The sequence below is a fragment of the Notolabrus celidotus genome, chromosome 19, assembly GCF_009762535.1.
Source record: "Notolabrus celidotus isolate fNotCel1 chromosome 19, fNotCel1.pri, whole genome shotgun sequence".
Lineage (NCBI taxonomy): Eukaryota > Metazoa > Chordata > Actinopteri > Labriformes > Labridae > Notolabrus > Notolabrus celidotus.
The window spans coordinates 2,913,991-2,939,116 of NC_048290.1; the positions used below are offsets into that span (position 1 = coordinate 2,913,991).

The 25,126-nt window shown below is 38.4% G+C and overlaps 1 protein-coding gene across 9 annotated transcripts in view; it reads right to left on the reverse strand.

Moving 5' to 3' along the window:
- Window positions 1-25,126, reverse strand: part of LOC117830698 (ceramide transfer protein-like) — a 152,170-nt gene that overhangs the window by 20,230 nt on the left and 106,814 nt on the right. For 4 of the 9 annotated variants that reach the window (XM_034708933.1, XM_034708924.1, XM_034708929.1 and 1 more), the window contains 8 exons: window positions 22,597-22,664; window positions 15,912-16,025; window positions 15,528-15,812; window positions 15,297-15,433; window positions 14,259-14,923; window positions 12,217-12,712; window positions 11,985-12,120; window positions 7,194-7,328 (listed from right to left, as the gene is read on the reverse strand). In XM_034708933.1, coding sequence (XP_034564824.1) covers window positions 7,194-7,328; window positions 11,985-12,095 — 246 coding nt within the window. In that variant the 5' untranslated portion in view covers window positions 12,096-12,120; window positions 12,217-12,712; window positions 14,259-14,923; ... (2 more) ...; window positions 15,912-16,025; window positions 22,597-22,664. The remainder of the gene's footprint in view (window positions 1-7,193; window positions 7,329-11,984; window positions 12,121-12,216; window positions 12,713-14,258; window positions 14,924-15,296; window positions 15,434-15,527; window positions 15,813-15,911; window positions 16,026-22,596; window positions 22,665-25,126) is intronic. The other 5 variants (XM_034708925.1, XM_034708930.1, XM_034708926.1 and 2 more) reach the window with 3 other exon arrangements.

Below are 25,126 nucleotides of genomic sequence, written 5' to 3' on the forward strand. Positions count from 1 at the left end.
ATCTGTGCGCTTCATTTTTGGATAGTTTTCAGCTGCACTAGCTTTCAAAGGAACATGTGAGGGGAGAAAACTGGACAGGAGGGTTGGAATTAACAATTTAAAATCAAACAGCTTCATCGTTCTGTTCTTTGAAATGTAAGCTTCCACTTCACTTCGTCCTCTCTGCTTTAACCAGTTTTGAGCCGGTATAAAGCTTCCCATGAGAATTGTTTCCCTCATTGTCTACAAGGAGAGGAGGACCCAAACCAATGCAAACATGGACAATGTCCACAAAGCTGCACCACACCTAACTCATTTCATTACTCATCCATGCACGTTTTAACATCCTCATCATCAAGCAGAGATCCAGATGAATACGGTTTCTTTTCCTCGTCCAAAATATCAGCCGAGGCAAGCTGCCAGGAACTTCTCTCTGCAGCCTCTGACACCAAAACGGGATCTCTGCGGCTCCAACGGGGAGGAAACACTGACTCACCTTACGGTCAGAGTGAAGCAAAAGGAAAAGGAAGGCTAAAGAAAACAACATTGAGTCATTGAAGCACACACACACACACACACACACACACACACATACACAAACCCCCTAAAGACAGATATATGGTTCATGACCCTGCTTGTGACCCCCTCTAGTAAAGGAAGTTGCATGCTACGAGGAAGAGTCTCATTTCCTTACTGAAGATACTCTGCAATTTCCTCTAAGCCTGACGTCAATCTGTTCAACTTCCCCTTGACCTCCTGCCCGTCTCTTCCCTTGTCTCTTGTGACGGAAACAATGAGGAAAACGACAAATTATCACATCCATTGTCCCCGCCGAGAGGAACTCAAAACACTCCAGCAGCTGACTACTACAGATTCAGTCTGCTCTACTCATTAATTCCCCTGAGAGAAGGCACCACAAGTAGGCCAGTCTGCTCTCATTAACTGACCATAAAGCTAAAAATGGGGACGGTGGTTTGCAGACGGTGCAGGTACGGCTGCAATCTGATGATCCTGTGCACCACAAAATAACAAGATAACACAACGCTCAAGAAAACTGTCAACACAGTGTGGTGGTTGTCAGCACTCTCTACCGTATCATTATCAATGTCTCCACCAAATGTCCATGGATACTCTAGCAAACATTAGTGTCATAACACAAACACAGATCTTACAGTGTGGCCTTTGTTGGAGGTTAAAGATGGATACAAAGAAGGGAAGGGTTGATTATTATGCAACTGCATGCTGAAGGGTGTAACACTAAAAAAAGAACATTTCAGTTTATCATTTCCTGAAAAACTTGCAAAATTCCCCCAATTTGCATGCAGAGATTCATAGGGATTGAGTTCACTGCAATATTGGTAATTTTGTTTTTTGGTAATCCATTTTCTGATCGCACAGTGGAGAGGTTGTCGAGGTGGTTCTTGTATTTTTTGTGTATTTCTATTTTTATTTGAATTGTTGTTTTCTGTTTTTATTATTTTTTTGTGTATTTTTATTATATTTGAATTGTTGTTTATTGTTTTTATTATTTTTTCTGGTGTATTTCTATTTTAATTTTTTTTTTGGTTTTTGTTTTGGATTTTTCAATATTTTTCTTTTATTTAAATTGTTGTTTTTATGATTTTTATTGTGTATTTCTATTTTTCTTTTATTTAAATTGTTGTTTTTATGATTTTTGGTGTATTTCTATTTTATTTAAATTGTTGTTTTTTGTATTTATGATTTTTTCTGGTGTATTTCTATTTTTATTTTTATTGGATTTTGTGTTGGATTTTCTATTTTTTTTATTGTATTTGCGTATTTCTCTTTTTATTTGAATTCTTGTTTTTTGTTTTTGTGTATTTTCATTATTTTGTATTTTTCTCAAATAATTTTATTTCAGTTTTTTCTGTGATTTTTGTGTTTACGTTACTTGTTATCACTTTGTTTTATTTTGTAACAGCTGTTTTTTTGTGCCACCTGGCGACAATTGTGATTGGACACACCAACCCGGGTGGTGTGTCCAAATTTAAGTAGTTTTTGAGTAGTTTTGGGTTTCTCTTTCCTGAGAGACTTGTGAAACATCAAGTGCTGATTCGGCATCCAACGAAACGCCTTCATGAAGCATCTGGACAATATTAAGCAATGGAAAATATTGAATGTGTGTGCCAAAACTTCCCTTCAGTGCTTTAATCATTGTTTACAGTCTGATGTTAAAAGTAAAAGACAAAACATACGACTACATTGTGATGCAGAGTAAAGTTAGATGTTGTATTTCTTGTGTGAATCTCGTCATAAAAATAAAGTTTATCATCTTCACTTTGTTTGACTTCATCTATAATTTACTGTCTCAACCTCCCTGACTCTAATGCAACATCAGTTCTTAACTAACAGAAGGGTTGTGTGTTACACTCAGTGGTTAATGCAATTCATTAATGTCAATAAGTTCCCTTGAACACACAAAGAGGGTGATTAGAAGAGATCTATGCTATTGTGATGACAGGTGGGGCGTGCAATTTAATCTGTCAGCTCTGCAATGAATACTCTCCTGTAGTTGAGACGGTGTGACACAGATGCTGCTTCCAGTCTGTTGAAATTTGAGGAGCTATTTAATAGTGTAGGTGTATCTGACTGTGTTATAATGGAAGCTGCAGAGCTGCTCGATATTAATTTTGTCCATCTGATGAGAAAAGTTTCTAAACTTCCTTCGGTTGAGATGTTGATTTCACACCCTCATTCACAGGTTTACCAGAATTTCTCACCCTCAGCATCCTGACTGAATTGTGTGAATGTAGGCGTTGATGTTTCAACAACTGTGTCTCTGACCTGCAAACTTATACAAACACAATGTTCACAATGTGGCTGCAATGATCAGACAAATAACAAGTTCAAGACACTTACACTCAGAGATAGCTTTTTGGAGTTCTGCTGTGGGATACTTGATGCAAAATGCAAAACACTTACTGGTTGTGTTTAACTATAATCTCTTCAAGCGAGCAATCTCTGTGTTTATTTGTTCCTAATTGAAACATTGAGCAGATATAGATCACATTATGTGGGAGCAGGGTTACAGCACCTAATCAACTTCAAGATCAGCCTCTTGATACCTGACCGAGCTCCTCAAACGCCACTCTCCATCTCGCCACCTCAGATGCCAGTATCCTGTCCCTTATCTCCAAGACCAAGCACCACACCTTGAGGGAGGGGGGGCACTGTGGCACCAACTCTCTGGAACTCTCTTCCTCCACACATCCGCAACTCTGACTCAATTCACCCATTTCAAAACCAACTCAAGACCTACCTCTTCAAAAAAGACCACAACACATAACCTCTACTCCCTCCCCACCTGTTTTTATTTGGTTTTATAGATTTACTTTATGTAAAGTGTATTCGAGTACCTTGAAAAGTCTTAGCAATTATAATAATTATCATTATTAAGCTCTAAGCTGATTGTATGTAGAGTCCTCAATGCCGCTGCAAGGACCAAGCAATAAGCAATAACCCCACTCTGGACAGACATGCACTTTAAATAATCTTGCATTTCCACAACACAGGAATGCTAACATGTTGTCCTGTCCTATTCCAGTAGTATTAACAGCCTCTGACCTCAGCATTGTGTCAGAACTGTAACTAAAACTACAGTGTGAAGGATTTGGTCTAAATGCAAAGATGAGCTCTACAAACAAAGACGCAAATTGAAATGACCACATTCAAATGTTGTTGGGAAATTGAAATAGTTATTCCCTTGCAAATAGTTCAAAAATACATCTGGAAACATTACAAGCCTAATAACTGAGGACAGACTGTGTACATGTGGGAAACATGAAGAGAACTCAAAGATTTACTGACTAAACAAAACACAAAAATGTTCAAAGAAGGCAAAAACTGTCTCACTAAGTATAACTCTACATAATTTATGCCAACAATTCGAGACCCAACTTTCCATTGGAATGAGAAATGACTGCAGACGATCGCCACACAAGGTTAATGTTTACGTAGGCTGGGAATGGATGAAGCTGAACAAATACAGCTAATAGCAAAGCCTGCTGTACTCTGCCTGGAACAGTGACTTATTCATGCCTCTTGTTACTGTTTGGGAGAGACTGGCAGACAGTTCTGCAATCAAACACTGACCTGGGTTAAAAATGAAACAAAGTAAACTTAAGACTTACCTTTTTAATCTAGCTTTTAATTTAGAGTTATTTATTTTTAGACCTGAACTGCATTATTATCACAATCATTGTTTATTTATTTATTTAATTATGCATCTATCTATCTATCTATCTATCTATCTATCTATCTATCTATCTATCTATCTATCTATCTATCTATCTATCTATCTATCTATCTATCTATCTATCTATCTATCTATATCTATGTATTTATTTCTTGCATTCATCTAATCTTTTCAACTTTAACTGATTTTTAATTTAGCTTTCTACTCTTACTTGTTTTATTAATTTTACTGTATTTATTCATTTTATTTTTAAATATTTTCAATTATTATTATTTTACTCATTTCTGTGGTTTTCTGTCTCTCTGTTCTTTCATGAAGCCCTTCAGGCTGCTTGTCTGTATAAAAGGTGCTTTATAAATAAAGTTGAGTTGAAAGTCAACACCCAGCATGAAGCACTTTCTTTAAGAGTCCAAGGAAGGATCTAGGTTGAAGTGTAGTAGCCATGGGACTCGGTTCAAATGCAACCCTGCATGACTCACTGGTTTCTACAATCCTATACAGAGTCACAGCATCACCAGTCTCATGATGATGTTTCCAGTCCAAGTGTTACCACATAGTCCGATGTGTTGGAACACACAGCCACCTGACAGGAAAGTTACCCTCCAGCATAACTTGAGAAATAATCAGGAGATCTCTGTGAATCTGAGAGTCGAGGAACGAGTTTGAGAACCTCCAGTGTAACGTTCTTCCTCTGATTAACATAGTAAACAAGCCTGAGGCCTACATATGGATCCAGGAAGGACTAGAGCCTCTCTTATGGATTTAAGAGAACCATATGGTGGGTGGATGGATGCCTGACATCTGAATCACATCAAATATAACATGTGAGATTTCTGAAAGTGTGTGAAAGGTTACAGGAGAGAGAGGGAGGCACGGAGAAGCAGAAAAACCAAATACAATTCTTCCTTCTTACGAGGAAATCCGGTTTACTGCTGAGAGAAACTCAAACTTAAGACGTGAAAATTAAAACAACTGATTATTAAAACTAATATTAAGCTCCTGCTGAAAGTTTTAGAAGGATTTTACAATGTGATGAAGGTCAATCGAAGTAGTAGACTTTTAAATTACCAGTCAAGCAAGGCTAAAAGGTAAGTCCAGTACACCTCAGAGGTGATTGGTGCTCAGTTCTTTCATTGGACTATTAAGCATTTGTATCTATTCAAATCTTCATTTTTAATATTTCAAATGTAAGTTAAACCCTGTTTAGATCATCCTTCTATCTTCTGTCGACCCTGTTTATGCTACTTTTCTTGATGTTTTAACTTTATCATAACTCAAACTTTGTCTTCTGCCTTGTTACAATCCTGCTTTTGCTGCATCTTTTAAAGCACTTGGCAAATTCTGTTTTCAAGTTTCTATATGAACTCAGTAATCATTATCATAATTACCCTAAATCGCAGCTACGGTTATTGGAAGGAGCCTTTTTTTCTGTCCGCTCTGACTCACTAATAGAGTTGAGATGTTCACGAACGAACCGGATCTATTGACCGGCTCTTTAACACGAAGGATTGGAACCAATTTGTAGTTTGTGCCGTTCTTTTTCCAATTTTTAGCGACAGGAGGTGTAAATCATCCCCATAGTGATTATTTCAACCCCAGGCTGGCTTCTTAAAAATACATAATTAAATAAATAGGAGTGTCCCGATCCGATATTGATATCAGTCTGATATCGGTCTGATATCAGCCTGCATCTAAAATCTCTGATATAAACACTCCCATACAAGCAGTCCATTCCAGACTCTGGATCTGAATTGTTATTTTGCACTTTAAAAGTATAATTTGTTGGGGCGCTGGTGGACTAGCGGTCTAACCGGCCCACGTATAGAGGCTATATTCCTCGTCACAGGGGTTGCCGGTTCGACTCCTGGCTGGTCAACCATTTACTGAACTCTCCCCCGCTCTCTACTCCCCACATTTCCTTCAGCTGTCCTATCAATAAAAGGCAAAAAAAAACAATTTAAAGAAAAAAAAATATATATATATATAATTTGTCTTTATTGAGGTTATTTTTCAGGGTCTTCTTTAATATTTTATTTATTTCATTCAATTGTAGTATATTCTTATGTTTAAGGTTAAAATGTATGTAACCCATTGGTTAATAACACATGGGTCAGTTTTTCTCATACCTACTGTTGCTGACTATTGTTCTCTGATTGAGTAATATCATTTGATCAAGCCTTTTCTAACATTCCATACTACAAAATAAGTGATAAAAGTATGTATGATTCGTGCTGATATCGGTATCAGTCAATACTCAAGGCTGCAATGAAAAAAGAAGTGAAAAGGTTGTATCGGGACACCCTTATAAATAAATGAATATACAAAGGAACCAGTCTTTTGAACGGCTCTTTGAGAGGAGCGGATCCACAACATCCAGCTCCCTTCAAAGAGCCGTAAATCCCATCTCTACTAGCTAAAACACAAAGTCACACAACACGACCAGATCCGGTCTTCTCACAGCTGGTTCACTGATATAAGAAGGTCAAACATAATTTAAACTTTTTGATCACTCACAAGCAAAGCTGTACTTCTTAATGTGTTAGAAATATATACTCACTGTGGATGTCATGGTCACACAACTGTCTGAACACCGCCTGGTCGCTTGAGTGTAAGATTAAGAAAGAGCAACACACAGAGTCCTCTACAGAGAATCACTGTAAGTAGCAGGTGAAGTGAGAACACAGGGGTAGTGTATAACCACCATTTGTTATTTAAATACTCATTTAAATAAGATAAACACGAGAGTATCCTCCTGGGTCCTGGATAGTGTTTGGGTGTGTGCTGATGTACGTTTGACCGTTAACTGTTTTGTGAGTAATAGCTCCTCCATCTGAATACGCAAGCACAAACAGCAATATTTATTCTTCCTGTGAGATGAGAGGTCCGACACAGAACTTTACATCAAGCGAGTGCTGATGTTTACACTTTAAGGATTGTAGCCGAGGGCAGAGGAAGGAAAAAGTGCTGCTTTAGAGTGAAGAATTACAAGAGTACTCACAGTGATGACAGCTTTGCTTAGGCAGAGGGAGCCTCGACAGCCGTACTCGGTCTCATCTTGAGACTTGTAGTAGCTCAGTGTGTTGTTCTTCAGGACGACCCAGCGGTCCTGCCAGCCATGGATGTAGTTTGTCCACTGAAAGGAGATAAAGCATGAGTTAATGTCTTTGTGAGCTGAAAGAGAAGAACATACCTACCTACCTTTTTAGTCTAACTGAGTTTCATTCTTATAACAGTTTTATTTATGTATTTATTCCTTTATTATCTGGTTCAAATTTTTGTCACTTTTATTCTACTTTATTTATTTATGTACTTATTTTATTTTTTAAGTATAGCATCTTATTTTCTTTTACTAGTTTAACATTTAAGTGTTTAATTATCACAGAAATGTATTTTATTTTGGTGAGTTTAATTTCCTGTGTTGAGTTTTAACATCTTATTTTACCTCCAGTTTTTCCTCACTAAGATATCATGAGAGCATTTCCTCAGTTCGTTCAGCAACTTCTTTTTTACGTATTTATTCATCTATTATCTAGTTCATATTTTAGTCACTTTTATTCTATTTTATTTATTTATTTACTTATTTTTTTTTATTTTTTAAGTACAGGATCTTATTTTCTTTTAATGGTTTAATATTTTAGTGGTTTATTATCTTACAAATTTATTTTATTTTGGTGATTTTAATTCTCTGAGTTTTAACATCTTATTTATCTTCCAGTGTTTCCACATTAAAATATCATGAGAGCATTTCCTCAGTTCGTTCAGCAACTTCTTTTTTATTTATTTATTTATTTATTATCTAGTTCAAATTTTAGTGACTTTTATTCTATTTTATTTATTTATGTACTTATTTATTTTATTTTTTTAAGTATAGGGTCTTATTTTCTTTTAATGGTTTAATATTTAAGTGTTTAATTATCTTAGAAATTGATTTTATTTTGGTGATTTTAATTTCCTGTATTGAGTTGTAACATCTTATTTTACCTCCAGTGTTTCCACATCTTATATTTTTCATTATCTAGTTCAAATTTTAGTTACTTTTATTCTATTGTATTCATTTATGTACTTATTTATTTTATTTTTTAAGTATATCATCTTATTTTCTTTTAATGGTTTAATATTTAAGTGTTTAATTATCTTAGAAATGTATTTTATTTTTGGTGAGTTTAATTCTCTGTGTTGAGTTTTAACATCTTATTTTTCCTCCAATGTTTCCTCATTAAGATATCATGAGAGCGTTTCCTCAGTACATTCATCAACTTCTTTTTTGTTTTTTATTTATGTATTTTAATTCTAATGTTTTTATTACTATTGTTGCATTTATTGTGTTCTTAACCTTAGGATTGTGTTTATTTATTAATGTATTCTATTTTAGTTTGTTTTATGTGCAGCACTTTGTGTTACAATGTCATTGTATGAAAAGCGCTTTATAAATAAAGTCGGATTGAATGATTGAACATAAAACACTAACAATCAGAATATGTTTTCACTATACTTCTGGAGAGTAGTCTTACACAAAGTAAACTGTCAAACCTAATAACCCTCCTCTTGAGGGAAAACCTGACACATGCAGGATTTTACATAAGGTGTACACTCATTAATCTCCCCAGCACCTCCAGTGTGACGTGTCCTGGGATTAGTATGATTGAACAGGTGAGCTTTTCTCGAAACAGATCTGCTTAATCTCGCAATATGCTTGGTTAGCGGGTCAGCGTGCAATCTGTTTACAGGCAGCCATCGTACAGTCAGATTAATACCACGGTAGCTTGCCAGCAGCTTAGCTCATTTAAACTCTGGGCAATTTGTCCAAAACAGAGTCTTGCACAAAGTGTGCGGAAGGAAGCATATGGCCAAATAGGTTAGCGACACTTTGTTTAGCAGAGGGCTTATCAGTGTGTTTACCTTGGAGAAACAGACAGTGTTATTAATACAGAGCGGGAAGTTTACATGTTAAAGCGGCTCTGCACGTCCCTGCATCTTGCACACTGTTGATGAAGCGGTGTTAAGAGTATTACTGGACGTTTGCCCAAAACACAAACACCATTTGCTGCTACAGACGGTCACCAGGGGAGAGATGTCGTACGGGTGTACACAGATAAAAATTAACCCTGAAGAAGTCCAATGAACACTATCTGAGTTTTAAGAAATATATTCTAAAATAATGGGAAGGAAGGAATGCTTCTTTTACTTTGCTGGTCATGAAAAGCACTGTGGAACTTGGTTTTTGAAACTAGTTTCTCCTGTTTCTTTTCATGTTGATTTTTAAATTCTGTCACTAGTTTTTAAGGCACCAGACTACATCTCAGCTTTTAGTGTATGAACCAGGAGGGCCTCTCAGATCCTCCTTGTGCTCCTCTCTTTTAGGTGTTCCTCAGAGAACAGAAACTTTTGGTGCCGCTGCTTTCAGCCACGATGCTCAGAGACGATGAAACAGCCTGCCGGAGGATCTGAGAGGAGCTGATAGAGATAGAGACTTTTAAATGTAAACTAAAAATGTATTTATTCAGTCTGGCTTTTATGTGGGTTTAACAGTTTTATTAATTTAATTATTTTATTAATTTTAAACATTTGTTTTTTATTTATCTACTCAGTTTTATTGATATTTTTAGTCTTTATTTTTTTTTCAACTTTTTTAAAATGTATTTATTTTAACTATTAAAATTATTAATAATTAATTTAATGCTTTAACTTATTTAATTAAACAGATTGTATTGTTGTTGGTGTTCATTAGTGTCTATTTTAAAATCCTTTTTTATGTCATTATTTTATTTGTTTCTTTGAATTAAATTTGATTTGTATAAAAGGTGCTTTATAAATAAAGTTTGATTGATTGATTGATAAATAAATCCAATATTATTAGTTATTATTTTTTATTAAACAATGTTGTTACAGATGGCATATTTCCCTCATGCTGTGCACCGTCAGTCCCAGAACAGATATTCACAGCAGCAGGTGGCATGTTATTTTCATCACTTCCCCCACATTTGACAGATTGCAGGTTCCTTTTTTATCCCCTGCCTGGTTTTTACATTGTACACAACTTACCAATGCCATGTATAGCTAAACCCACAGATATCTTACCCGCCTGTGAAATGATTGAGTCTGTTAGAGGAACTCTGGGAGTGTGAGAACTATTTAGCTTTTAAACATTGGTTAAAAAACAAACCAGTCATGTGCTCATGAATAATATTTGTTTCTCCTCTGACGCCTGTTCCCAGGCGCTTTGGGCTCCTCTTGCAGTTTAACCAGCATGTTGTGTTTGGATCTGTCGTTTGTTATGTAACAAACGTGTCCATTTTGTGTGTCAAACTTCACCTGCGTTATTTTGTGTGCTGTTCTGTGACATGTCCTGTCATTGTAGAGGTGTGTTTTTTCTGTTTAGAGTACCTGCCTTATAGGACTACGAATGAAATTGAGCTATTATGTGAATTATTTTAATTCAATGAACCCCCACTCACTGCAGGAATGGATTATACTTTTGCAATGACACATCACAATAAAATAACTAATTGAAGGAGGATCAATGACCTGACGTGATGTGCATTACTGTGCTCTCTTTATATTGCATCTAAAACTATTACCTTACAGGATTAGGGTCTCCATGTAAGACAGACACTAGAGAGGCTCTCTTCAGTGGTTTGTAAGATGTTTGTAGAGCAAAACAAGATTGCTGCATCCAAGCCAAAAAAAAACACGCAACTGTGTCTGCTACCTAATCTCAAAATGGACCATAAATACCATGCGTACAGACAAATGCCAAGTTGATTGGCACATGCACAAATCTGTGAGGAAACAAAAAGAGGAAACACACAAAGAAATCCACGACAAACACACATTAAAGATTCAATCTGCGAGTCTGAATTCTCGGTTCATTAAAAGGTTAATTTCAGTTAAGACAACATCAGTTGTGATTCTGTGTCCAGCTGGACAGTGAGACTGCAAGTTACCTACTTCAGAGCAGTGAGGGGGGCTGATTATTCATAATAATCCTTCCTAATTAACACTATTTAGTCTGTATGTAAACTTATGTAAGTAGAGAGAGAGCGAGCGGATTAATTAGATGATGATTAAATGATTATATAATATTTTTAGTGTGTTTTTGTTGATTGTTGCTGCTTTGGTTCTGTTTTTTAAACCTGTAAAGCACTTTGAGTTGCTCTTTATTCTATATTATGGTAAAATATGTTGACATTAATGGCTTCTTTCAATCCTACTATGTCTTTTTATCTCACTTTCATTGCTTAGTTTGTGTTTTAGTGTTGCTGCATCACCTGAATTCCCCCTCTTGGGGTCAATAAGGGATCCACTTATCACGTTTCAGCTACTTTTAATTTGGAGTCATTTATTTTTAGCCCTGGACTGCATTCATATTTTTATTATTATTATTTTAATAATTGCTTTAACATTTATTTATCTATTCATTTCTGGTATTTCTTGCTTTCCTTTCCACTCTTACTTAATTTATTAATTTTACTGAATTTATTTTATTTTGAAGTATTTTATTTATAATCATGCCTTTTATAATTCTACCATTTCTGTTGTTTTCTGTCTGTTATTCCATGAAGCACTTTGAGCTCCATGTTTATATATGAAAGGTGTTATATAAATAAAAGTTGAGTACTCAATTCCCCTTTAGCATCAGAGGGGGGTTTCTTGTCTCTCCCTCTGAGCTGCTATGTTGACAGAAGGTGAAGTATCTCCCCTGTACACATGCCATGATTTGACACAGGGCATCACAACACTGCCTCCTCTCCTCCTGTATTCCTACCTGACAGCTGAGACATGTACATACCTTACTGAGGACTCCGTTCAAGTCGACGACACCAACCAGATGTCCAGACTCCTCTCTGGGCTCCATGTCCTCCTCGGAACCAGAAGAGTTCCAGCTCTGGTTGTCAGACATTCCCTTGATGCTGTGCAGGCTAACACTTTTAAAAACAACACCTTGATTAGCTGTGTGTACCTTGAATTAAAGCAGCAACAGTTCACTGGATCATGCTGTGTTGTTATTGACTGAGTAATACCTCTGAGCAGACGAGGAGTTAACCCAAATATCTGGAAGGGGGTGGTGGTTGAGAGGATCAATAACCAGTTGGCTCCAGTTAGCTGGTCCACATTCTGTGGTCAAGCTAGGTCCAGGTAATGAAAGGTTAGCTGTGCCTCCTGTGACAGTCCGTGAAGAGGCAGAAAATGATCAGTTACAGCAGAATAAGCTCAGGGAACCGTCCCCGGTCGAATGTAGGTGTTCTCTGTAGTCCCTCAGACCCCCTCAGAGGTCGTGTCGGTGCTGGTTTCTCTCTGTAGACCTGTAACAGCTCTGCAGATCAACGCCATGTTCAACTGACGTCTCGAGCTTCTTCTTCTCCTTCTTCTCGGGTTGGTAGAGCGCGTGCTTCAACTTGTGTGGTGCGCAGGGGCGCTGGCCGGGCTGACGTCACCAAATCCACTCCTAAACAGGAAGACAGGCTCCTCCCCCTCCAGGAAGACAGGCTCCCCCCCCCTCCTGTTTATTATGGCGCTCTGAAAATAGACAGGGAAGTACAGAACACAAGTGTCCATCTCCAGGCTGCTGCAGGTACTACTGTCGGCCTGATTCAGCATGAAAACACTGATGGGAAATCCCTGAGATATAATAAGTTTAAATCTGTAATGTTACCCCTGCCGTAAAAGGCAATAATGTAATAAGATATTGTTTTACCTTTATATAAACACTGCTCTCCCCATCTTTGTTTATCCATATAACCCTATTAAGGGAAAGAAAAATCTACTTTTTAAAATAAATTATGCTGATCTATCTATCTATCTATCTATCTATCTATCTATCTATCTATCTATCTATCTATCTATCTATCTATCTATCTATCTATCTATCCATCTACCCACCTATCCTTCCATCCATCCATCCATCTATCTATCTATCTATCCATCTACCTAACAACCTACCTACCTACCTACCTACCTATACATCCATCCATCCATCCATCCATCCATCCATCAATCTATCTATCTTTCTATCTATCTATTATTATTACATACCCATATTTATTTATTTATCTTGCCTTATCTGTAATAACCAAACCATAATCACAGCAATGTCAACCTATAACTACTGAATATTTTTTTAAATGCTGCCTGTAATTACTACTGTTCATAACATTTGTATACATCTTAAATTTCTATTATATCTTTTATTTATCTATTTTTATTTCTACTTATTTTACTTATTTAAACTTATTCTCAGTCTTTACTTTACTACTTGACTCTGATTTGCTGTCATTTATTTGTAACTTTTTGGCTCATACATTATAAATAAAGATTATTATAAAATCTTCTCCAAACTTAATTTCTTTAGGCATAAACATTATATTCTAGTATAATTTAGGGAATACAATTTGAGTGTATATAACACCTCAAGCTCACAGATCAGTCTGAAAAATACAAACTTGAGGAAAATATAAAGCCCCTGAAGTCCCAACAAGTATTTTTTTTCTATATATATATTGTGAGCAACAAGATAGTATTTATGTATATGGTATAATTATCTTGTTATCTAATAGTAGGACAGTTCTTGTTACTAGATCAGTGTATTTACTTTTTTTCCCTTGACATGTTTTGACAACAAACTTCCTGCAGTCTTTCTCAGAGGTCTATCTTAAAGAGTGAACTTTATTTTATTTTGTACTAAGGAAGCGTCGCTGTAACTGATTTATTCAAGATTAGTTTTCTTTACACTTGAAGGAGTATTTATTTGTTAAATCTATCTTAATAATAAGTAATCATTTTATTTATAGAGCACATTTTTAAAAATAGAAGTTACAATGTGCTTTCATGGGGAGCAAAATAAAACAAGCAGTTTGTAAAACCAGACAAGTTAAGATCCAGAAATAAAACATATTTTAAAATACATTAAATTCCCCTAAAAAAACTCCAAAGGAATACATTAGTTTAAAATATATTTCTTAAACTCAAATAACATAAAATGAAATTCAGATAAAATCAGAGAGAGGCTCTACAATAACAGTATGTCGTAAGAGGAGATTTAAAAGAGATCACTGAGTCCGCAGACCTGACTTCCTCGGACAGATCGTTCCAGAGAATCTTGATGGCATTAAACACCTCATCTTAATTCTGAGCGCCTCATCCTGTCCCAGCTGCACCTCAAGGAGACTCCACTGGATCAACAACCTCGTAAGGACTACAGGCGGGGCAACAAGTGTGGTGCAGATATTTACTGTATGAGTCCTGTTCATGGGAACATTATGCAAGTGTGGTCAAATTATTATAAGCTTGTATAAATAATCGATTAGCACATCCAGATTGTGTGCACATGGCTTCAGGTTTTGAGGTTTCTACATTCAATGATGACAATTTTATGCTCACAATTAGAAATAGTTGAAGTTTTCTATGATTTAATGACATTAACAGCCTGATAAAGAGACTCAATTTAAGACTTTAAAATATTTAACACCATTATACTGAGTGACATAACACATTCTCTGTCTTCTTACCCTACTTGACTAAAGCCTGTTATGTTAACCACGAGTCAAGTGATAATCCATTTGTGATTTCACACACACCTTTTACACTAACACACACATACACACATACACACATATACACATACACCTCCCATAACTCAAACAGCGGTGGTTCAGAGGGATGCTGGAGATGAGGGCTCTCAGCCATGTCATGGGTTAGAGAGTCGGACGCAGTTCAGCGGAGTCATGGGACCTGAAACGAAAGGAAGAAAACCACAAGACTTCTATTAGCTGCAACAATCGGACTCTTCTCCTCTTCCTCCTCCTGCAGTAAAAGGAAAAGTGTGAGTGGCAGGAAGCAGCGGGACGGGATCAGTTAATTGGCTTTAGAAAGCTGGAGAAAACCACAACATTGTAAAACCATTATCACGTTATCCAGATTGTTATTCTTCATGTCGTTTCCAGAAATATTGTTTGTTTATCAGTTTATGAATCAATCATTTCCAGGCATTGTTATCAGATGTGATAAACACGCTCTACATGGGAAGCGAGTGCTTCATAGAATGAACTCAACTTGTGAAAAGGAAACTTTGATTCATCAACAATTAGCTCCTGAAAGTCCTTACAATCACTCTTCAACACTGCCTGAGGAGGGGAGGGGTTTTCTAGTGGTGAGAAGTCCTTCTGAAAACTAATAAAACAGAGGCACGTCCAGAGGCGTGGCACTGCGCCTCCTTGAAATCTGGCCACCTCTGCTGCTGCCCTTAAATAAGAAGTTATGATTGGTTATTTGCCTCGTCAAAGATGGGACTTAAGTTCAAACAACTATTTGGGCTGTGTTTTTAAAGAAGCAGTACCTTTCTCTGTATTTAAATGTCGCACATTTTCTGTGGCGGTTAGAAAACCAGGTGTTTAAGTGTGGACCCAAAAGCACAACCGGAGGCAGATGAAGCAGTTAAGTGAATGTATTGAAGGGGGGTGGAGGGACAGGATCCAGGGTCCAAGGCATGAGGAGGGAATCTGAGGAGAAGTGAAGGCTGGAGACGTGAGGGCTTGAGGAGGAGGCTGGTGAGTGAATCCAGGGAGAGAGTGTGGCAGCGTGGCAGCAATTGGGCGGTAGTACTGGGGGGCTCGTGGAGGCACTGGAAGAATGGAGGACAGCAGAGTTAGTCACTGGTAAAAACACACAAAGCTAGAAAGCTTGAATAATTGAAAATTCATGAGAGAACAGGCGTAAATACCACATCAGATGAGGGAATAATCTGGCACTGGAGAAGCCTCACAGCAGGGCTTAAATTCAGATGGTGTAAAGGTGTAGGTGGAGCCACCCAATCTCTGTGAGGAAGAGAGAGAGACTCCACACAAGAAAACAACTTCTAAAAATGCCAACTTAAAAGCCAAAAAACATGTTGCAATCACCACATTTTCTTATGAGTCCTTGAAGAAGAAGATTTATGTGTCAAAAAATTATACACAGGCATATAGTGTCTGTATGATGCTTTAAAGGTAGTTCTTTAAAGAGACAGTGATATGATAATTACTGTAGGATCAACAGCAACATTAATCTGCTCCCATTTAACACAACACTCTCAGAGTCAGCATAGTTCTCTGTGGACAAGCAAGCAGATAGCAGCAGGACTGGAAACAGGTGATCTGACCAGCATAGAAATCACACTGCCTACAAGCATTAAGGCACAAGTACTGTATGTAGAGCTCATGGCCGTGTCAGCTACTACGCCGTGGAGTTGATGCAGAGGTTTGAACCGGGCCTACATGTGTAGGCTTCTGCGTAGCTACAGGGCCCTGTCAACATATGTCAACATATGCAATGCAGAAGTATAAATCTTGCTTAACTGCAAGAAGAAAAGAAGTCTGGTTCATTTAACTTTGGTGAGTCTACAGTGGGGAAATCAAGACGCTAGGACAGAGACATTTAATGCAGCTTGATGTGAATAATAAAAGCTAAGCTAGCTTGTTTTAATATGGCTACATGAAACGTTACTTTAGGCTCAGCTCACGACTGTTCCCAAGGAGAGACACATGATCATATTTAAATCAATAAAATCATGTCCTGATCAATGCTTGGTGTAAAAGTCTTGATTTTAGTGAGAGCAAAGTTACAGCATCAGGGTCATGCTCACCCTGTAGGAGCTCCAGTCTGCTATAACAACCTGCTCACTATAAATCATCCCTCCTTCAAAACAAAAGCAATGAACACATTCTTTCAAATTTGATTTATTTCTTTCTGCAAACACAGATAGATAAATAAATGAGAAGTCCTACATCTGATAGAGACTTAAAGAAAGATATAAAACAGTATGATCAGCTGCAGCAGGCTTCAACATCACCTGTAGTTCAACTGGTCAGGACTGAAGCAGCTGATCTAATCACTCTGACCCCGACTTCTGTGATTCATTTAGAAGGCATGAGTGGACGACCATGACTCAGGCGGGCCTGATCAGGCTGTAATGTGATTAAATCACATCCTCTTTCCAGCGGCACAGGTCAGCTGCTACAAGGGGGTAAAAGTGGAAGAAAGCAGCTGGCCAACAGGGAAGGATTATTTAACTTTATTCTGGTGTCGTACACTTCCTTCTCCAGTGATATTTATTAGTATTTTGCAGCAGCTGCATGTGGACGTGACTGTGGAGCAGTAGACTCAGAGGAGGGAGGGTTCAGTCTGAGGAAAAGTCTTGCATAAGAAGCCTGAGGAAAGGTTGGAGCAGCGTGACCTGCCCTGTGAGCCTGCTGTGCCCTCTGCTGGTAGCCGCTTTGTAGACAATAATAACAATGAGTCAGAGTGTGTTTGTGTCGTGTGTGTGTGAGTGTGTGTGTGTGCGGTTTTATCTCATCAAGTGCAACAGCTGTGACACTAATAATCCTGACACTGTGACAACACTTACTGGACAACTTGGAAAGAGATGCAAGGGAATCAGAGGAGGGAGTATTAGAGTGCTAACGAGCTGCATGTGTCTCTTTGTGTCATGTGCATGAGTGGCAGCACTGGATACACACGTACTCCTGGAGAGCTGATCTACAAAGACAGGAAACAGTTTGTAAAATGGTTAAATGATGTTCCTCTTCATCCAGCTGTGTCAGAGTCGATGATCTGAGTGATAGCTTTTAGTTCTGTAAATTTACCTTGAAGGGAAATGTGGTATCTGTTTCCCCTGAGCTCTATTTTAACCATCATGTGACCTAAATGACTCACAGGTTTCAAGTTTACAAGTTTCTGAAAAGTAGCATTGAGTAATTCAGCAACACAAGCCCTAATGGCTGCACCATGTGTGTGATTATTCTTATTTTTGCCCCCTGTAGTCTCCAGATGTTACAGAAAGCAAATCAAAATACACAGAGGTCTTAAATGAATTAAATATCCCATTTGTAAATGAGATATAACTGATTTTAGAGTAGTTCTAGATGGCAGAACACAATAAATGCTGCTCTGTTTTCACCACAGTCTCTTTATTTGTATGTTTATTGTTTAAATAAAGTGTTTTCAGTCGTTGATTTCTACAAGAGACATTTGTAAAACATACTGACTCTTCCAACTGTCTCATCCTGATGTCCTTTCTCCTAAAAAGTTAAAGTATAAGCATCAGGAATCTCATCATGATGTACATTTTGTCTGTAATCTATCTTAATATTGTTATTGTTCAAACAGCATCTTTGAAAACTCTTTGCTAGAGCAGGGGTTCCCACAGGGGGGGTTAGGACCCCCTGAGGGGTCCAGAGACACAAATGAGGAGTCGTGAGATGTCTTCCAGAATGTTTCTTTTTTTAAGTTATCTAAAAATAGTACATTTGACCCATTACAGTAAAAAATATCAACAAAAATAGTAGGTTAACTTGACATAAAACCTTGAAAATAGAAAATGTAATGAGTTTTCTGCCTTTCTTTGTTTCCAGATGACTCCTAAGTTTAGGGTTAGTGAACAGTTATTATCAAAAGCATCAGTAGCAGCAGGTTCATTCATAACAGCACAGGAAACACAGACACATGCTCATATAAGTAGGGTCATTTTCTGCAAACCAGCTAAATGAAGCCACATTAAATCACTTTGAGGGACAGTGGGGGTCACGAGTCTTTGGAAGTTATACTTTGGGGGTTGCGGGCTGAAAAGTGTGGGAACCCCTGTGCTAGAGAACACTTCATGATAAAAAAGGAGAAGATATAGAGAGTAGCACCCTCTAGTGGCGGGATCTATAACTCACAGTTTGAATCATACACAGGTAATTCTGTAAATGTTTATACTGCTGAATATAGAATATATAACTCTCATTTTCTGATGCCAAAACAAACCTTCAGCACCTTCATGCCTGAGGTTTATGTTGTATTTTAAGTTCACACTCCACACTCTTGCTCTTTAACAGTCGTATAAGGACTTAGTATAATTTCCAATTAAAAGCAGGACTGCGTTCAGATCCCTGTGAGGTCTGTAAAGACAGACGGCATAAAGAAACGAGCAGCTTCAGCGGTCTGCCTCAGATTAGACGATGTTTGTCCATCCAGACAGGCAGACAGATCAGTGTGGACTCATGCATTATGGATGCTGCGTCGCCTCTTTTTGTCCTCTCTCGTCCAGACAGATGAGAAATATTTGCCTCCTGTGGCTCCAATTTCCTCCTCTGCAACAGACTGGGAGCACTGTTGAATACATTTGTCATGCTGGACTGCTCAGGTGAGTCTGGAGGACTGAAGGTGAAAGAAATGTAAATTTGATCTTCTTAAAAATGCATTCTTTCCTCTTGTTTCTTATTAAGTTTATTAAATAGTCATTATATTCCTTGGAGGACAGATTCCTCTCCTGTCCCTCTGTCTGAAGTTTTTTCTCCATATCTTTGCCATAAAGAAGACTTTATTAACAAGATTACAAAAACAGAAAGTGTAAGGTTTAATAGTGGCCAAGAAAAAAGGAAAAATCTGCTGTGCAAATTAAAAAAACTAAAAGACTCTTTATTTTGTCCTCTTTGCTTTTCCCATACATCACTTTCTCACAGCACCAGTGGCAGGATGTTTTAAAGCTCTTATTTCTGATAATCTTGCAACTCTCACTTGACATGTTACTCTACAAAGTGCTGTTTTATTAATCTACTCCATCACAATATTAAAAAATTTAAACATGGATAAAAAAAAAAGTATTTTCTGCAACTAAATTCTGTTCCCTGTCTGAGCCCGGTCCCTGCAATACTCATTTGTTATATTTCACTGTATCACCACCGACTGACTGAACCCTGCACCCTCAGCTCTGTGTTCATGAGCAATCAATAAATACAAAGTCTCTCTTTGAGGTTGTAACTCAGAGGCTGATTGACGTCTGTGTGACTGAATCAAATACAGCATGATGCTGACATTTGCTGATGAACTCAGGATGATAAGCGCATCTGCATATAATGATGTTATTAAACTAAACTACAACACTGCTCAGGCTCTGTTTGTTGCAGCAGGCATCATCATCATCTGCAGGCACTGATACAGCAAAAAAAAAAGAAGCTTGAAAATCAGGTTACAGGAATCTAAAATACCAAACTCTCTTTGTTTCAAAGACGACCAGCAGAGGGCGCTGTGGTATTCTGCTTGAACACCCCCAGACACTCCTCTCCAAAATGTAATGTCACTAAGTAAATGCAGAGAAGATAGAAGGAGTCTTTATTCTCACCATGCCTGCTCATAGTTACTTTTTTTTAAGGCACACTAACTTTTAAAATCTTAAATTTGGCATTATATTCAACTTCAGTGTCGCCAGTCTTTATCCTGAGCTGTACACAGCGACAGATTATTTAAGATGCAAAGAAATATGAGGTGAAACTGCTTAACTGGACATAAAGGAGATGTATTAAACATGTAAAATATAGAAACTGAACAATGCAGGAGGAGGCTGTCTAATTTAAAGGCCCTACTTAAATATGAAATTAAAGCTCCAGTAGGGAGTTTTTGACTGGTTATGAAACAGATTGAAATTAATACTGATGAGTCTTTATGAGTGATAAAAGCAAAACAGACCATTAGAGACCATTCCCTGCACATTTTCCCTGCCAAAGATTCTCTGAGAGATACATTTGACTGTTAATATCTCGGCTTCATTTTCTGGAAAAAAAAAAAAACATGTAGAGGACAAAATCTGCAAAGAGATGTGATACTGCTTTGTCCACAGGGGGCGCCAAAATCAACACAAACTGAAGTTCCTTAGAGGAGCTTTAAGGACCAAAATATACACTAAAACAATGTCTGACAATAAAAGAGTGATGGCAAAGGGATGATGATAAATGTACGTTGTATAACAACAGCAGCAGAATCTAAAGTTTCATTAATTAATGGCTCCAAAATACAACAGGAAGGGTTGTGTTGTGGTACAAACTAGATCTCATATCCTTTGATATTAAATGTCAGTATCAATAAGACTGTCAGAAGTACCTGTTGTTAATGCTGAAAGCGACACTCTGCATCACTTCAGAGCATGACACACACTCATATACGCACACACACACACACACTGACTCCATCCTTCACACCTGCAGACCCCTGTTAAAGCACTCCGTCACGCTACACTAGCGGAGCTGTTTTCCATAATTGATTTACAGAATCGAAGTTGTCTCCTGAAAGAGGAGCCGCCGAGCCGCTGAGCTGTGGGAGGTTTCATAATGGAGAGGAACTCTTTCACAGCTGATGTAAGAAGTCTGGAAACTCTCTAAGTTTAAAGAAATGTCTGAAGGAGGAGCGATGGTGTCTCAATGGAAGATTAAAACTCTAGTTACATCGACTCCCCGCTGTTTGAGGTTGTTTACATTCAGGGGAGTCAACGCTAACTAAGAGAAACACATTCAAAGAGATATAAAGACTTAACAAAACCATAGACTGTATAAATATTGGACGTAGTATCCGTGATGTCACCCGTCTGTTCCTGAGCGCTGTTTTGAAGCCAATTGTCAGTGGCAGCCATATTGGAAATGCTGAACTGAACCAAACTTAGTGTGAGGTAAAGAGGCGGGGTTTGAGCCTCCTGGCCAACAGCTATGTGTTCCCGCCTGTCAGTCAAGTCAGTCATGTCCTTATTTGGGCAAAAACTTGTAATCTTAATATCTTCCGAACCGTCGTATATGAACCAGGCTATAAACATGTTAATTTCTGCTGTAAAGATCGTCTTCTTTGAATAGGTGTGTATGTGGTTTCCTGTGTTTCTGTAGCCAGCCTCCAGTGGACGCTTGATGAACTGCAGTTTATAAGACTTCCGCATGGGCTTCATATTTTGAGACTGGAAGTTGCTGCTTGGTTCAAACACTGACTTGGTTTTAATGAATATGGTTATGCAAAAACGTTTGTAATCTCCTTTGGCGTTCATTAATCTGCTTCTATGTGGACACATAGTCGGCATACTGTGATGCAAGTGAACTGTAAGTCAGGGCGATGCAGTGGGGCATTAAAAGTGCATTTGTGTGTGTGTGTGTGTGTGTGTGTGTGTGTGTGTGTGTGTGTGTGTGTGTGTCCACTCCCCTCTCCTTCCCTGTTGTAAAAACAACAGAGCAGAACGGCAGCCTGAAATACAGCTCATTTGTCAGTGACACGGGAATGCTCTGACCTTCCCAAGACAGGCAGGCTTTGCCAACTCAGCGCTTTCCCCTTTTTCCAGCCGAATTACAGTCGTCAGCCGCATGAGTGAGAACGGCTTCTCCTCTGGTACACACGGCACACAGGAGCACAGAACACAACAAGCTGTATAACAATCAGCAGCTGAGGCGGAGCGGGAGGTCTGAGAGGAACGATAGCTGATGTTGATATTACTGGATTATTCTCCCCAAAAACGACAAAGGATGAGGGTTAAAATGGCTCTTAAACCATCCTGATCTTTCACCTTAGAGAAGCCTCATTTTAAGATGAGAGTGAAGCCTGTTTTGCTGAATATGTAGAGCTTTCAGAGTTTCTCTTACCTTTTTTATTTGCGTGTTTGGATTTTTTAATCTTCTTCAAAATCAGGGAGCAGCGATGAACTCTGCACCTGCAATCACAAAAATCAGTAACTCAGTTAGATGCTGACCCACTAGACACTGAAAACTACACATATTATTCACCAAATGTAAAACCCTGGATGTTTAACAGAGAAAGAGGAGGGTTAAACATCTCTGTGTTTCTGTCATTTTGACAGTTTGGGGTCAAAGGTCAGCGCTCTCGCTCCAGTTTGGTTGCAAAGCTCTTCAGCTGCAGCTTCTCAGCATAAAAAATCTGTGTTTGTGAGACCAGTCGTCTTTGAATCTTGTGTTCTTAAAGGTTGATATGAGTTTTTTCCACTCACACTGAACACTGGATGGCACTGCAGCACTGTTACTTGTATCTGTTAAATTTAAGACTGCAGGATCTTGCAGTGATCAGATCTGGTGCCTCACAGCCACATGGTTCCTGGTTGGACCGAGAGCTTCTCTGAGTGCTGTTTGCATGTTCCCCTTAGTGCATGCAAGGGTTCTTCCTACAGTCCAAAGACATGCTCGTTAGATTAACTGGTGACTCTAAATTGGCCTTAAGTGTGAGAATAAATGGTTGCTTCTCTTTATATGTCAGCGCTGTGATTGACTTGTGACCTGTCCAGGGTTTACCCCACCTCTTGCCTAAGTAGCAACTGGGACTGTCTGCAGCCCCCAAGATCCCGAGATAATGGACGAGTGGATGGTTAAAGACAGGTTGAAATAAACTTAGCTTAGAACAAACTAGCTTTCCATACTAACAAAATATCAGTAACCTATATTTTTCATGATTACAGATGGGATTGGATGACTTAAGGCTTTGGATTTGAAGCTTCGAAATGCAAATGTGTGCAAACCCAGTGGCGACCCAACTTCTGCCCTTCATTAGAGCAGAAATTGAGAACCTAGAGAGGATCTCAGTCATTACTTTAGAGCTAATTTGGGGCCTTTATCTGGATTTATTGGATTGGGCAGTGAAGAGAGACAGGAGATGTGGAGAGCAGAGAGTGTAGATGAGATGCAGAGAAAGGTTGTGGGTTGCAACCGCTGCAATCAAGGACTGTAGCCTCAGCGTTTGGGATTTGTGCCTTAACCATTGAGCTAAATCAACGCCCTAACTCTGACACCTGGTGGAGACATGACATCTTTACAGCTCCTGTTATCTTCTCTCTGTGTGTGTGTGTGTTTGAGAGCCTGTGATGTATTAATGCACCATGTTTTTTGTGAATGACCCACCAATGAGTTCACACAGATGAGGTCTTCCCCAGTTTGCAGGATGCATCTGAAGGGGAAGCATGTCATTCCTTGTGGTTATCAAAACAAACTCTTGGGGTTGCCTGTATTTGATGAATTGATGTTATTTCTACACTTAGCTGTTGGTTTATTGTGTTTAGCTGAAACTCATGCAGTCCAGGGTACTGGTCTTGTTTGTTAAAGTGTATTTTGGATCTTTTTTGTGCCTTTATTGAAAGGATAGTACAGTGGACAGGGTAGGAAACTGGAAGGAGGGTCATAGGTTGTAATCAAACCTGGACTGGCAGCTTTCAGGACCCCAGCTTCTGTACATTTAGGCCTTTGTCTTCCTCTTTCTCTTGTTTGCCTTTATTTTTAATATAACTCATCTGAGGTGGATGCATTAATGACGCACGGTCGGTGTTTTTTCTCATCAAGCACATCTGTTTGTGATGACATTAAAGCTGAATCTGCTCCACTGAAGTCTCAATGATCCAGACCAGAGCAGCAGTGTGCACACCAGGCCCTGCATCTATAAGGAAAATGTTATCAGGCACTGATAATGTTATTAAAACCAGCTGTGACGAGGCAAAATGTCAGCCGTAAGGAGACCGATCAGGACTCTGTCGCTCTCCATGGTGCTGAACCCTTCAAGAAGCATGTTTGGCACAGGATGATCCACACTGGTCACTACCGAGTGCGTTTTATATGCTCATAATGTTGAATATTCTGCTTTCAGGGCTTTATATGATGAGAGAAGGACCTCCAAGTTGAATTATTTGAGCTCTTAAAGATGAAAAGTTCATTTGAAGCCGAATAGTAAAAGAAAATCAGGAGAAATGTTCCCAATTTAAAGACCCTGAGTTTCTAGTTCTCAACAATGTATACATCTCTTTGACTGTGTGCTGCGTGTTCTCAGTTTAACTATAAGATATTCTATACAGGTCTGCAGATAGACCTCTTCAGCTCTAATGTGAATGAAATGACACAGAGGACCAGGACGGATAGCCTGAGGGAAAGAGGCAGACACTTTCATGACGCTGTGCCGGAACAGTAACCAGGAAGGTCATAAATTCATAAATCTATTAACCTGGTTTTCAGATAAATGTCTGCGTCCATCTTGCTGCATGACATGACGTGTTGAAACCTCTGCAGAAATACGTCAACGCTGCAGTGCTGCTTCAACTACCTGTTCTTTATTCACGTGTTATCATTGCAAATGGCGTCACATTGGATTTTTTATGCATTATTGCATTAAATGCCCAAATTT